This window comes from Perognathus longimembris, chromosome 2 (genome assembly GCF_023159225.1).
Source record: "Perognathus longimembris pacificus isolate PPM17 chromosome 2, ASM2315922v1, whole genome shotgun sequence".
Lineage (NCBI taxonomy): Eukaryota > Metazoa > Chordata > Mammalia > Rodentia > Heteromyidae > Perognathus > Perognathus longimembris.
Window position 1 is genome coordinate 8,544,916 of NC_063162.1, and position 14,918 is coordinate 8,559,833.

General features: G+C 49.1%; 1 protein-coding gene across 1 annotated transcript in view; it reads right to left on the bottom strand.

Annotated features, from left to right (window-relative positions):
* Window positions 1-14,918, bottom strand: part of Plpp4 (phospholipid phosphatase 4) — an 82,643-nt gene that overhangs the window by 35,258 nt on the left and 32,467 nt on the right. Inside the window, exons 3-5 of the mRNA XM_048334881.1 lie at window positions 8,294-8,384; window positions 3,101-3,164; window positions 1,175-1,299 (exon numbers count right to left, since the gene is read on the bottom strand). Coding sequence (XP_048190838.1) covers window positions 1,175-1,299; window positions 3,101-3,164; window positions 8,294-8,384 — 280 coding nt within the window. The remainder of the gene's footprint in view (window positions 1-1,174; window positions 1,300-3,100; window positions 3,165-8,293; window positions 8,385-14,918) is intronic.

Consider the following 14,918-nt stretch of genomic DNA (forward strand, 5'->3'; position numbering starts at 1 on the left):
GGATGTGGTCCAGGTGCTGTCACCTGCACACTACTGCTTTAACCAACGCTCTAGGCCTCCCCGCATCTTTACACACTTTGCACTTTTCTCTTTTTTTCCTTCCAGGCCTAGGGTTTGAATCTAGGACCTCACACTTGTTCACATTTGCTGGCTCAGTTGGTGCTCTACCACTTGAGCCGTAGCTCAAGCCTAGCTTCTTGCTGGTTATTTTGGAGATGGAGTCTTGCAGACGTTTCTGCTCAAGCTAGCATGGAACAGCAACGCTCAGGAATTTCCAGTGTGAGCTTCCGCACCATCTCCCTCCCCCGCACCATCTCCCTCCCCCGCACATTCCTTCAGAGCTTGACTTGGCATTATCTGCTTGCTTCTGCTTTTGTGCCTTACACCTGTCCTTCTCCCGGAAGTTGAGTCAATACCTGATCAAAAGGTGAGATTATGCTATAAGAGACAGCTCTCCATGGGAAATGCCCTTGTACCCCTGTGCCCCGTCCCTGGGGAACGCACAGTGCACTGTCCTCTTTAGAGCCTAAGCTTCTCGTAGGCCTGACCCAGGTGAATCCTACTCCAGGAGCCTCCAAATAAGCCAGCTCAGAAACTCCTGATGGCAAGGATGCAATCACCCCACCAAGCAGCCCTTCCCAAACGGTGATGCCATCTTGAAATCGGGAAGAGTCCTATTCCAGATGGACGCTCTGCCTTGAGTGGCAGGAATGGCGCCTGAGCCCTACATTACACCTTTGGGCACCATCGTGCCCCCTCTCAGGGGGCATAGAAAGCAGCGTACACATGCTGACAGGTTTTTCCTAAGTCCCCGTCGTGATTCTAAAGCCAAATCCTTCACACTAATTTTTAAGTACTAGATCCAAATCTCCATCTACTTCCTAGGGCTGCTGCGATAAAGCACCACACACTCAGAGGCTTAAAGCAGCGGGCGTTCCTGCTCTCATCATTCCGAGGCCAGGAGTCCAAGCAACACGTCCAGAGTGGTGTAAACTCCAGAGCCCCCCCTCAGCAGGCTTACTACCTCCTACTGCACATCTCATTTCCAAGCCGACCACCCCAGAGTGAGAAAAAATGAGCCGCACTTCACATTCACATACCAAGACAGTGACCAGGAAACACAGCCGGGGAGCCGCGGAGGGCCACCCCCCCCCCCCACGCACCGTGAACTTACAGGAGGAGTGGATGCTGGGGAAGCTTTTGCGGCCCTCCGACACCAGGTCTGGGTCACCTGTACAATGCATCTCCGAGTTCATCACTCCATCTGGAAAGCAGCGGTAAAAGAAATCGGGGCGAGGTCTACAAAAGACACCATGGACATTTTCAATATAAGGCGCTGCCATCATACATGAGCCCCAAGCTGTCCCCGCTCCCCTGTGTCCCAGCCCCTCCCCCCTTACATCCCCGTGTCCCATCCCCACCGGACCTCTCCACACAGCCCTCTTACAAGAGACACGGTGGCTGGGGTCAGAGGGGATAGGAGTTGGGAGTCTTGCTTGCCACTTGCTAGTTTTGTGGCCTTATCAGTTTCCACACCTGTAAAAGGGAGAAATCAATAGCTAGTCCAAGGCGAAGTCCTGAGCATTAATAACCTGTCTTCCAGGAGGTGCTTGAAGACAGCCCTGACAGAAGAAAAGGTACTTCTTGCCTCCATCTGCTCCTCTGTCAATCCAGATACTGTCAGAATCGAGAAGTGCATTTCCCAGTGTTGCGAATTTCAGTGGCCAATGGCCAACGCTAGGGCGCACTCCGCCTTACTGAGAGGCCAGGACAGCTCAGCTGTGGGAGGTGCTCGGCCCAGTGGCCCAGGCCAGGGCTCAGAGGCCTCCAGAGAGAAGAGAAGCCGTGGTCCTGAAGCGGAGCTTCCTGCAGCAACCACAGCTAAGGCTTATGGAATACTTACAGGATGTAGACATGCCCATCACACCCCATGACTCCTAGGAGACCTCCCCCCCCATACCATGTGACTTCTAGGAGAATCCCCAAAGCCAAGCCAGGGGCTTAGGAAGAAGGTACCCCTGCCCCGGGTCACACAAACCAGCAAGTGGCAAGGACAAGGTCTGCACCCCGATATTACACCCGATGCCTTCACACGCCACCCACAGCTCAAGTTCCCCACTCAAGCAAGGATTCTTACATGGATATGCACCAAGCCCCTGCTTCGCAGTAATTCAACCCACACTTGAACCCTGAGCACAGATGAGGCTTTGCTGATGCTGCAGACACAGCATGTGGTTCTGTGTGGACTAGACCAGCGGACGTAGCCGACTCACTGGTCGCCCCTAGTCGGGGATCTAGGCAGCCTCAGTAAGCTGTCAGTGCTGCTGGCACGTTGCCTTTCCCCTGAGAATCGGCATGTTATCTGCGTTCCCAGGATAACGCTAAGCGCACAGAGCAGGAGGAACTCTGCAGCTCTTAGGTGTGACTTTTATCTGCTCTTCACCCTTCAGGGCCTGGTCAGCACCCAGCATCAGGCTGACATTCAATGAATGCTGAGGTGGCGAAAAAAGAGTTCATGTAACCCACGGTCCAAGCTAGGCCTCAAATTGAGGTCCTGGGACTTTTAATCTCTAAAGAGATGTGTTCTCTACTCAGCAGTCAGAGGAAAAGGAAAGACAACTAACTATAGAACAGAAATCATTCCTCAGGGGTAGTTAATACAAATATGCCATAAGCCAAGTCTCAAATGCTAATGCACTGCTCTCATCCCAAAGAGAAGAGCAAATAAGTAATCTCACTTATTCATTAGAGGTCCAAACTGAGAAGGGAGGGCTGGTGGGAAAACCCTGTGGTGGCAGCAGATGGAGCACATTACTGATCTCTCTCTCTCTCTCTCTCTCTCTCTCTCTCTCTCAGACCCCCGTGAGCCAGTGGCAGGCCTGGGGCCACAGGAAGATCCACTCAGTGGACACTTCCTCACTACCGATCGCCTGCTCCCTAAAGTCTGAACTGATCATTCAAAGGAGAGGAAAGGTCTGTGCTGAAGACAGAAAGCTCGCTTTAAGGGAAAACCAGAAGAGCTCAAATCTTCCCATCCTCTGTCCTCTACATAGATATCCTTGATAGTCTAAGTTATCATTTGTTTCTTTCTGGAACTTACCTTCCCACTATTAATTTAATAGTGTTTGTGCAGACTCCATTCAAAGCAAGAGCCAAGGACACCGCTACAAAACAAAACCAACAGACATAAAAATAACCAGCTGGCTCTCAAGTCAAAAATCTCCCTGTCACCAGCGTCATCATCGCACCGTCCTTCTCATCATCGTCATCATCATTTTCATTATCATCACACACCACTCCCCTCACCACCACCAGCAACATCACCGCACCATCATTACCATCATCATTACCATCAACACCATTATCAGTCACCACCATTACCACACATCAGCTCCATCACCACCACCACCACCGTCATTACCACCACATCATCACCTTCAACACCATCACCAGTCATTATCTTTACCATCGTCACCATCACCATCATCACCATCATGTCCATCATCATCACCGTCATCATCACCATCACCACCACCTCCGTCATCACAGTTTCCATATGCTGCTGAATGTATGATAGTAGATGTATGAAACAATTATTTTAAAAAGGAAACAGGGAATTTCAGTTGTGTCAGTAAAATAGATTTGAACCAGGAATATAGAGAATAAAACATAACATGCCAAGTCCAGATGACATGAAATTTACCTCTCCTCCTTGACTGAAATTTTCAACATCACAGAAGAGGCCATCTAACATTTTCTGCCCTGACACAAACAGATTTAATAGTACATCATGCAGAATTGCTCTTACTGGTAGCAAGAAACCTACCACTTTTATTTCCTCCTGGCAACCTTCTTCGACATAATTGGAACAGGAGCGGCAGCTGGGATCCTGCTGCGAAACTGCCACCCCCACCCACCAGGCCACTCTCTCATTGATGACCCATCCCTTGGCAACGGCTGCCATCGGTCATCAGACAAATCATGGTTTCCCAGAAGGTGAAGGGTCCAGGTGGTGCTTTTGGACATCTAAAATGGCAGGGAGTTCGGGAATCATTTTAAAAACACGTAGTCCAGGGACCTTCTGGAAACCACTTAGAAAGTTTCTCCTGGATAAAGCACACACCGTCGGAAGAGAGCCAGTAACAGGAATCAGCACGCTTTCCCTGCAAAGCCTCTCCCCTCTCCCCTGGGGCTTATCAGAAGTGCATAAAAGGTACGGTCATCACCACCAACGCGATGGCAGCTCAAATGCTTGCCTAAGCAGTAAAAACCTATTGAAACCCCATTCCATTGCTTTGTTGAATAATAAAGCACAGCAGCTACCATTTCGCTTTGGCAAATATTAACTGTTCAATACTAGATGAGATTTATGTAAGACCGGAGCCATGGAGGAGCAGTTTTCGGGAAGGAATTGCCTCCGGCAATTTATGGCAATCAAGGGAGACAGATGTGTTGTTCTACAAGCAGAAAGTACCGTGGCAATGACCAGTGAGATCACTCTGCGCACAGACCACAGACAACAGGCAAAAACAGCTGCTTTCAACAAGTTGGAGGAAGCAGAGCATGGGCAGGACACACCGAAGTGAGCACCTTTGTGGAAGGAAAAACGAATCCCTATGGATTTTGGAGAGGGAGAGACCGGCTGTATCTGAGTGGTGACAAGGGACAGGCCGCGGGGGGAGAGCAAAGCCTGAGTGAGAGCCACAGCAGAACTGCAAAACACTGAGCATGCATAAACTGGAACTCAGTGCAGGGGACTTAGGAAGATCTGCCACCAGCCTTGCTACAAGGCCAGATCTCCTTTTTTCTGCCCTCTCTCCCATCCCTGTCGGTGCTGGCCGGCTCTGGCGGGATCCCTGCTGGCTTTCTTGCCCAGGGTGGTTGGCACGGATAAGCTCTCTGCGGACAAGCACGGCTGGAATGTCTCAGGGCTCCACATAAATCTCCATGAACTTCCTACCCAGCGACTCTGGTCCTCAGCCCCCACCCCTCCCCCCACGCTGTGCCTGGTCAGCTTCACAGCACAGGGCCATCGTTCAGAATGTCCTATGTGCCTGAGCTGGAGAACCTGTGGCTGCAACACCAGCGACGGCTCCTCCAAACACCTGGAGGCGACAGAGAAGGAAGGGATGGGGGAGTGGTGGTGACTTGCGTGGGGGCCGTCTCAGCATTCGGAGAGTATACAGGGCTGATTCCTATCGTCATGTGCAGGGCCCAATCCACAGGGACCAACTCAGGGACCCCTCATGATGCCTTTCACAGACAGCTGGGCTCACAGCAGACGCCTGACAGGCCAGACAAGTCCCGAAACATGAATGCTGACCTACATACAACCATCTGAAAGCTAGAGCAGGTATCAAACTCAAAGCAATGCACCCTGTGGGTTGGGCTGGTGAGGAGTTCTCATACTGAGAGCTCTACTGGATAGAAAGAAGCATTGCAAGTGATGGGTTGCTACCTCTAGCTGGATCTTTCATGACCGAGTTCTGGCTGTGCCCACCTGAACAGCCTCCAGCCAACGCTGCACGACAAAGGCTGCTCACCTCACCCAGCACCAGATGCCCAGATGTGGCTACTGTGGGTACCCAGGGAAGGGGAGTCCTGGGGGCTCATGTCAAAGAGCTTGGGTTGGAGTATAGTAAAGATCCCTGAGTAGGGCAGGGACTCAACAAATAACCGCTTGTCTCTGGCAACCCTGACGTTTCTGTCCTTGGTTTTAAAGGTCATTCTCCCACCCCTTGCTTCTGAGACTTCCTAAAAGCAATGATTATTGTAAAACTCATGGGCTATGAGGGCCCTTCGTCATTTTTACAGGACAGGTGCTCATTTATTTCAGCCAAGAGAACATCCAATAATTCTGCGTTCTCAGTGAGCTTACAGGCAGCAGAGGACGGTGTACAATTTTGAGGCGTCACCTTAAGGGAGATTTAGCTGCGAATGAAAACGTCTGGAGAAGGTAACTGGGAAGTACTAACGGCCACTGCAGCTGCCCAGCTACGGAAGCCAGCGGTGAATCACTGCCACCGCCACGAGAGACAGCTCTTCCCTGCTGTCATTCATCTCAGGACTGTGCCGAGACAACAGCCAGGAGTAAGAGTAAAGCCAGGTGACTTCCAAGCGAAATAATAACAGGCCTTCCAACAGGACATTTGGGGGACCATTGTGACATCCATCCACGCACTGCCCGACCACTTGAGCCCGGAGTTAGAAGGCGTCGAGGCCCTTCATGGAGACCCTGATCCTTCTGCCATCTCGGGTGAAGAGACCAAGGCCACATGACCAGACTCCAAGACGTTTGAGGGGCACACTGACTCGAAGGAGGGCCACCCCAGGCTGTTCTCAGATGGATGGTTTTGTATTCAGCCTGGAGAAATGAGCTGAGCCAGAGAATCTCTGTCCAGAAAGCCTGAACCAAGAAGCAAAGTAAAACCAGTGGTGGTAGGCCGCCGTGTGGGCCAGAAGCCACCGTCACTGTGAACCCCAGACACACACTCACCAAAGGGTGGGGGTGCAGCAATGCAACCCAGGTATGGCCGTGAGCAGGGCGTGGGAAAGGCTGGATCGTCCAGCTCCTCGTGCGAGGAGGGGCTGTCCCTTCCCGCTACTCCCCCTGCTCCCCGCCACACTCCCCATAAGGCACTTTGGCTGCTTTCCCCCCGCCCCTCCTCTGCTTGGAATCTGTGAGCTTTCTTATTTTAGCCCTGTAATGAAGCCACTAATTTATTTGAGCTAATTTGAGGGGGACACTGTTTGCTGTTCTTTCCAAGCAGACAGCGCCTAACTAAAGCCTGGTTACATAAAACCAGCCCTCAACTCTTCGACTTCTCTTTGATTGCAAATCACACTCATTCCTTCACCAAGGAAAAAAGAATGACTTTATCTGGCTCTGTTTGTATTTCTCTCAAGCTCAGTAATTAACAAACACATCCTTTGGTAAGAAATCTGATTTTTTTCCCCAAATTTATTATCACTCTAGAAGGCAAAATCCATACTACATACCAAACACAAATTTGAATTTAAGGATTTGGATAACTTTTAATATGCAGTGTCAATAAAACAATCCGCTTAATTCAGTTTTCCTCAGGATCAAAGAACTGAAATTGAGCTACAGGTCAGTGTACGCTAAACAAGTCAAATATTATTAGCCATCTCTTACACCTGTCATTTAAGGTAGCATTTGGTTACTATACAGGCCAGAAAAATATTCAATTCCCAAATGTCAAACTCGTGTCACATGCCCACCTGGCTGGGCGTGGGGATAACATAACCGCAGCGTTACAATCAGTGATGAAGGCCAAAGCGTTCTTCACATAACAGCAACTGCTTAAATGCCAAATCGTGCCCAAGGTGAAGGTGAGTTATGGGCCTTGCTTTCCATTTCTATTTTAGTTAATACCTGCGTTTGCTTCCTCTCTAAATAGGCCTATAATATGGGGCCTACCAGAACTAAATAGCAAAGACTGGACAAAGTTTCAAATGGGCTTTGTCTAATGCAAGAGGTACCCTCCTGGTGTGGCTAAGCAGCCCAGATTTCTGATGTCACGCCGGTTCAGCAGTCAGCACCACGGACAGCAACCATGGGCACCCTCTGAACCTTTTTTTTTTTGGTCAGTCCTGGGGCTTGAACTCAGGACCTGAGCACTATCCCCCTGGCTTCTTTTTGCTCATGGATAGCACTCTACCACTTGAGCCACAGTGCCACTTGTGGCTCTCTGTGTGTATGTATGTATATGTATATATGTATATAGATTATATACATATGTATATGTATGCACATATGTATATATACATATATACACGCATATATGTGTATATATGGTGCTGAGAAGTCGAACCCAGGGCTTCATGTATATGAGGCAAGCACTCTACCACTAGGCCATATTCCCAGCCCTGAATTTTCCTTACTTACAAAATAAGTGCACAACTGACTCTTTGGCTTTAAAGTTCATGGCATATACCATAGAATTGGGAATATAAGGGAAGAATGGGTCGAAGGGTGGGGGTGTGTGAAGATGTTGAAGTGATGAAATAAATCAAGATGTGTTGTACTCATAAACTGGCTTGTTAAGGGCAAAAAATTTCACTATATAAACAATTCGTAAACTGCTTTGGTGAATGGAAACTCCTTTGTACAACTACTTAAGTAAAAATACTTAAAAATAATAATAAAGTATGTCTTGTCTTACTTCTCCTGAGCTGAATCTGACCAAAAGAATAATCAGTTGGGTGGGTTGCAACTTCAACTTTTAAAAAGTTCATCCCCTTCCCTTAAAACAAGAACTGAATACTCTACCTAAGAAGGCTTCCTTAATTTCAGTCTTGTCTGTTCGCCGGATGATTTTCACCACGCAAATAACAGCCAAGGGTGTGAGGAAAGAAATTGCCTAGAAGAAATAACACACAATCCTTTATGAGGATGTAGGTTTGCATTCTGAAGGGCTGGTTGGTCATTAGCTGGAGTTAGCTTCATCTCAACTCATGAACAGGGTGCCCTCCCTAAGCCCCTGCCCTCAAACAAAGGCGTGTGCTTTGTCTCTATTTAGAGAACACGCAGCAAACCAAAGGTCTGATTATAGGTTATAATGGATTTGTAATTGCCGGGAGCCACACAGAGTGGTGGCTTTTTAAACAGAAAAGAATCGTCTGCAACTGGCCCTCGCTGCCAGCAACACCCCTCTTTTTCTCCACAGTGGAAGACTGGGGAGCTGCTGGCCTCTCTTCCCCATCTCTCTGGCAACATGGCAGTGTGGGGCTTGCTCAAAGGCAATCAGTTCATCCCCTTTTGGTGTCCTTTCGCCGAATATCCCTTCTGCCTGCACATCAGAGGCTAGCCCTTTTGCATGGCATCGTTCTTCTCCCCTCCTCCCAAGTCCCTTTCTCCACACAGATGCTCAACACATGCATAATCTACCTGGGGGACCCAGAGGCAGCCATGACTCAACTCACTGCGGAGCCTACCACGAGGCAGTATCCGTGCTAGGTCCCATGAACCCAGGGGCCGCTTACGTGCTCTTGATGGCCCCATGACTGACTTTTCCAGGCTCAAGGATTGAGTGTTGTGTGTGAGGGCACACAGCTGCCGAGCAGCAAGGTCCGGCTTTGGGGACCAGGTTTTCTACCTCCCCTGTGTCTCTTTAAGCCAGCTTCCCACACTTAGTAGGTTGCTTTGAAACATTCCAGAATACAGGCACGAAAGCCATTTCTGTTCCTTCCTTATGAGTCACTTTTTGGGATCCCAGTATCAGGAGGGACCACAAAGCCCGCACATCCACGACTAAGGGAGGGGTGGGAGGAGGGCAGCCGGGACCAAGATGTGTTGGAAATCCGTCTCTGTGCTCGAGGAGACGTCACTTGCTGGAGAAGGCGGGGCTTCCTAATGGGACAGTCAAGACCAGAAGAAGTTTTTTTTTTCCTTTTTAAATAAATTTTTTTTTAAAAAGGAACTCATGCTGGACACTTGCAGCTCATGCCTGTAACCCTGGCTACTCAGGAGGCTGAGATCTGAGGATCACAGTTAAAAGCCAGCCCAGGCAGAAACGTCCATGAGACTCTTATCTCTAATAAATTACTCAGAAAAAAAAACCGAAGTGGTGCTGTGGTTCAAGTGGTAGAGCACTAGAATTGAGCAAAAGAAGCTCAGGGAGCTGAGTTCAAGCCCTAGGACCGGCTGGGGGGAGGGGGCGGGGGAGAGAATTCATCCAAAAGAACACAATCTTGCAAAACATTTTGAGAGTGCTCTATACACTACCTCCAGACTAACTAAGCTCATGCTATTTGGGGGACTCCTGTTTGATGTCTGCTTCCGAGATCATTTATCCTACCACTTGCTAGTGTCTTGGGATCACAAGTGGTGTAACTAGCTTCATGATCCCTACCATGAGCTAGGGCTATGAATGACATTAGTTGTTTGAAAGTCAAACAGAGGTCATGCAGGTGCCGGTGACACTGGTGTAGAGCAGGTGGGCGAAGGAGAGACTGGACTCGGAGCTGACACAGAGGAGGCCCGTAAGCTCCCTGGGGCTGTTGGGAAGACAGTGCTCATCCAATGAGTGCCCCCTGCAAGTCGGTGATCTTGGATGACTCTCACACCTGCCTAAATGGAGGCTTGTTAATCAGTGAACCCCTCAAATATATGTGTGTGGGTAAAACCACCAGCCAACTGCCTCCTGAGCCAGTGCTAAGCACCCAGGATGTTGAAGCTCCCTGCCGCAAGATCTCCGCAGGCAAAGGGGACGCAGCCTTCAGAGGGACATGCAGCGCCACACTCAGCCCTGCGAGGGAAGCGTCGGTGCAGAGCTGTGGGACAGACTGTCTCCTCCTCACGACAGCTGGGCCCCAAACACACATCTCCTGTATCCTCGGGATAGCACAGTGCACAGTCACAATGAAGAGAGGCATATTAACTCCATTTGACTATACCTTCAACTAGAAGGTGGAATTAAGACGTAAGCCAAGAAGCCAATGTGCTATGGAAACGGCTCATTGAGGTGCACACAGCTCGTACTAAGGTGTGCGTAGCTCTGATCTGGGTAGCTGTGCAACCTCCTCATCTGCACCAAACCATAGAGAATCACACCTGTGCACCCTACATGCTTCAGCAAGCCAGGGGGAAACATTCCTGTGCTCACCTTCCCAACTCTCAGCAAACGGGAGTCACACCTGCACACACCTTCCCTGACTCAGCAAACCAGGGAGAGTCACACTTGTACACACCTTCCCTGACTCAGCAAACCAGGGAGAGTCACACTTGTACACACCTTCCCTGACTCAGAAAACCAGAGAGAGTCACACTTGTACATACCTTCCCTGATACAGCAAACAAGAATGGCACAATTCCTGGGATTAAAGCCAGGGTAGGAAGAGGATGGGGGAGAGGGGACATATAAAGTGGGAGTAAGAGAGAACCATGACTCTCCCAAACACCACCCCCAGGTGCAGGGCAACACTCAACTGTCAGCTCAGCTTCTGCTCACTTGTAACAGGCAGGGCTGCTGTCCTAAATGAGGACGGCAAAGCTAGCAGGGACCAAGGACACACAAAGCCCATGGTGCATGTATTCCAGGCACTCGGTATAAACTCATCCCACTAACCTCACTAGCATGCTGCTCTTGAATGTATAGAGAGCAAAGACACAGAGAGATTAAGCAACATACTGAAAGGCACACAACCAATAAGTACTAAGACAAGGTTTTGCTACAAGGCTATTAAATTCATTCCCACGCTTTTAATCACAATGATAGCAGTTTCCGCTCCAGACTTGGATTAGCACTCAGATGGAGTGACTAAGTAGTGATCACCACCAGGTATAGGAGGGAACTGGTCTGGATCCAGCACCCGCTGTGTGTCAGGGGCTTTCCTCACACACGCGGAAGCTTCTAAGGATCCGGAGGGAAACTCAGTACCTATGGCACAGTTTATCTAAAGTCCACAGAGAAAAGTGAACCAGTCCCACTGCTACTGGGAACAGGAACCCCATGCCTGGCTGTCGTAACCCTGTGCTGTTGTCATGAATCTCAGGATTGCTTCTGGCCAACGGCTTCATTTTACAGATGGAGGAAGTGAGACTGGAAAAGAGCGTTCTGCAAATGACTGAGTGTGCACATAATGAGACGCTAGCCTAGGACATGCAGCAGGACTCAATTCCTGGCTGGTTTATAGGGTGCTCATTCCACTGGCTGTAGAGCTGAGCTCTTAGATGAAAAGATGTGGGACACCCTGAAGAAGGAGAACTGGGCTAAAGCTCCAGCTTTGCCCCTGACGACCTCTGTGAGCATCTCGCTTAACCTCTGATCCTCCGTTTTCAACATCTACAAAACGGGTGCAATCACACCCGCAATCAATTCACTGCTGTTGCCAGAGTCTGACACCCTGTTACTGAGCGCACTATGTGCCACGCCTGAGGGAAGTGTTACGAGTGTGTCACTCTGCAGGATGCTGTCCACACCCAGGGAGGGCCATGATGTTGATGTTAAAGCCCACATGTGCAGAGAAGGAAAGTGAGGCAGTCTCCAAGAGGGCAGATGGTTTTCCCAACACACAACGTTGGGCGTTATTCCCAATCGCTCTGGAACTCACACCACTCCCACCATCAGAGCCAAACAGAGAGCTGGCACATGTGGCAAATGACAGCTGTTGGTTTATTATTTCATCACATCCTAGAAAAGAATGTTTAAGAAATACCCAAAATATCTCAGCATAGGGAACAAGGATCCTGCCTTCTTTCGACATGTGGGATTAAAGCACATTTGATTCACGTGTGCCCTTAGATCTGCGTAAGGACCATTTTCAAGATGCTTTGCCTCCCCCAAGGTGATCAACAGCTCCAAGTAGACCCCCTAGCATGGATGTCTACCAGTGAAATCCACATAGGGTGTTCTCACAATCCCTGGCTCTGGTCCATCAACAAGGCAGATCAGCTCCAGTGGGCTGGATGCTTCAGGAACATGACGTGCTTGGGAAAGATGGCGTTGAGGGGTGAAGGGCCTCTCACCACCAGAAGGAATCAGATCAACACCAGGGCAGCCCCCACAACAGGATGTTCACCGGACCAGAGCTTGTTGCCGAGACACAGTCATCACACAACGCAAAGGGCCAACGTCTCTATATTTCTGGTAACCTGACAGGGAGTATCCTACAAAGTGATTATAAAGACAACTTCGGGACAGATCCACCTGGAGAAGGTCTTCTGTGAGTAAGCAATTACATCCCATCACACACACACACAAAACGAGCTGTCAAAGACTTCAAAAGACCCACCCCATTAAACTGTCGAGCACAAGCTAGTTTCGTCTCTCTTCCTTCCGACCTTCCCAAAGAACTATTTCTGTATTCCTTGGAAGCATTCTGTCCCCGAGTTAAAGAAAAAGCACACGCACACAAAAACCCTGCTATCAAATCAATACAGTGTCAGAAAGATTCTACGAGATGGAATCTGGCATATTTTGGCCAGAGTTTAAAGACACAAAGACAAAGGGCAGGTCTCGGGTGGATGTTTTCTTTAAAGCCAATGAAGAAACTCTGTGACTACCCATCAAGTGACAGGTAGCTTCAAGGCTACCCGTCATGCTTCATCTGTTCTTCAAAGGTCTTCCAACAGTGCAGAGCTGTGTGGTTTATGTTTGTATCCATGTCTTCACTAAACTAGAAGCAGAGTCTTACTCAGCTCTGCACCCCGCTCCCTGGCACTGTGTGCGGATCACAGCACGTGCTTCCTAACTGTCCATGGACCCGCGTGGTGACCCACCCGAAGCTGTCCACAGCCTGGTTTGAGCTCTGCTTCCTTTGCCTCTTCACTCCACACATAATACAAACAAACTCCTATTTACCAAGTTCAACGTGTCGTGTTCACCCACGCCTGTGACTTTGCACAGCTGCTCTCTCTGTGTGTGACAGGCTACCACCACCCCTCCACCACCAAAGTCCCCAGGAAAACGGCACAGCACGGGGGTTCCGGGTGAAGGGTCTGCATTCTGGCAGCCCCTGGGTCCGGGTGGGCCATTGCAGTTGGGGACACGGCCTCAGACAAGTTGTTTGCATGCTGACATTATGGAGTCGACCAATGTGCTGACTTCTGTGGATTCTGAGAACCATTACTGAGGTGCTGCTTGTCAAGTGATGAGCACAGGCCTGTCCTCAAGAAGTGCTGGCTGCTATAGTAGTTCGTGCTGATGACAGCGATAAAAACTACTATCGATGTTTACCAGGAATATAGTAAAAAAAAAAAAGATAGATAGGTAGATAGGTAGACCAACTAAGTTGTCCTACACAAGTGGGCATCCCAGACAAACTCTAATAAAGACCACACACTCGAAAGGGGCCAGGACCCCTTCCGAATGAGAGACTTCCGTGAGGATGGCCAGGAAATGTTAAGGCTCAAGGACATCTGACAAGAACTCTCCGGCAGCCTCTCTGAAGGCACACTGACACACGGGGAGGGAAAGAAATTCTGAAATCACATGGTCCCCCATGCCTAACTCTCATGTTGAGAGAGAGACACACCCCCTGAGCTGAGAGAGCCACGGACAGAGACGTCTGCTGGTGACGTCATTAATATCCACTCGTGATAAAACCACACTTAACTCAATCTCTCCGCCATTACTCTGCTAGTTTTGCACACACATACACAAACACACACACGCATAGGCCCAACACAGCCATGACCCCACAGACACTAATTACCTAATAAAGAAACACCCGGGGCCAATATTAGTATTCTTTTTTTAAAAAAAAAAATTTAGGGAAATTTACCTTTAGATGAAAGTACTCCAACCCAAAGTGAAAGAGACAGACCCTTTGCGTATGTACTAAATAATGAAACTTGAGCTTTCAAAAGAAATCAAGTGAAGTAAGCCAGACTCAGAGGAACGTAGGTTGCCTGCCTTCCCTCATTTGCAGCAGCACGGATGTGCCTGTGAGTCTACAGGTGAACACGCCGGGTGGCAAGCAAGGGGTTACAAATGAACTAGCGGAAGTGGAACAGAGTCTGTGGAGAGTGCAAATAGAATAATTCTTGAAAAAGACCAAGTCAAAGCCCAATAAAATAAATGCTAGGAAATGGGCACTTGCAAGAGGGGAGGGTGGGGCCCAGAGAAGAGGGGCAGAAGAATGAAGGGGGGAGGTGGGGAGACAGCATTGTACTCATTCCACTGTACCGAGAAAGATAAGGGAAGGGACGGGTCAACATAGGGTGAAGATGTTGATGGGATGACACGGATCAAGATGCATTGTACACATAACTTGCTTTGTTAAATGGCAAAAAAATTCAATACATAATGTAAAATTAAGATAAGTAAAGGAAGGGGTAGCTTGGGCGAGGTGGATGAGAACATTGAACAGGTGACAAGGATCAAGATGCACTGTATTCATAAACTGCTTTGGTGAATAGCAACTCCTCTGGACAACTACTTAAACATAATAAA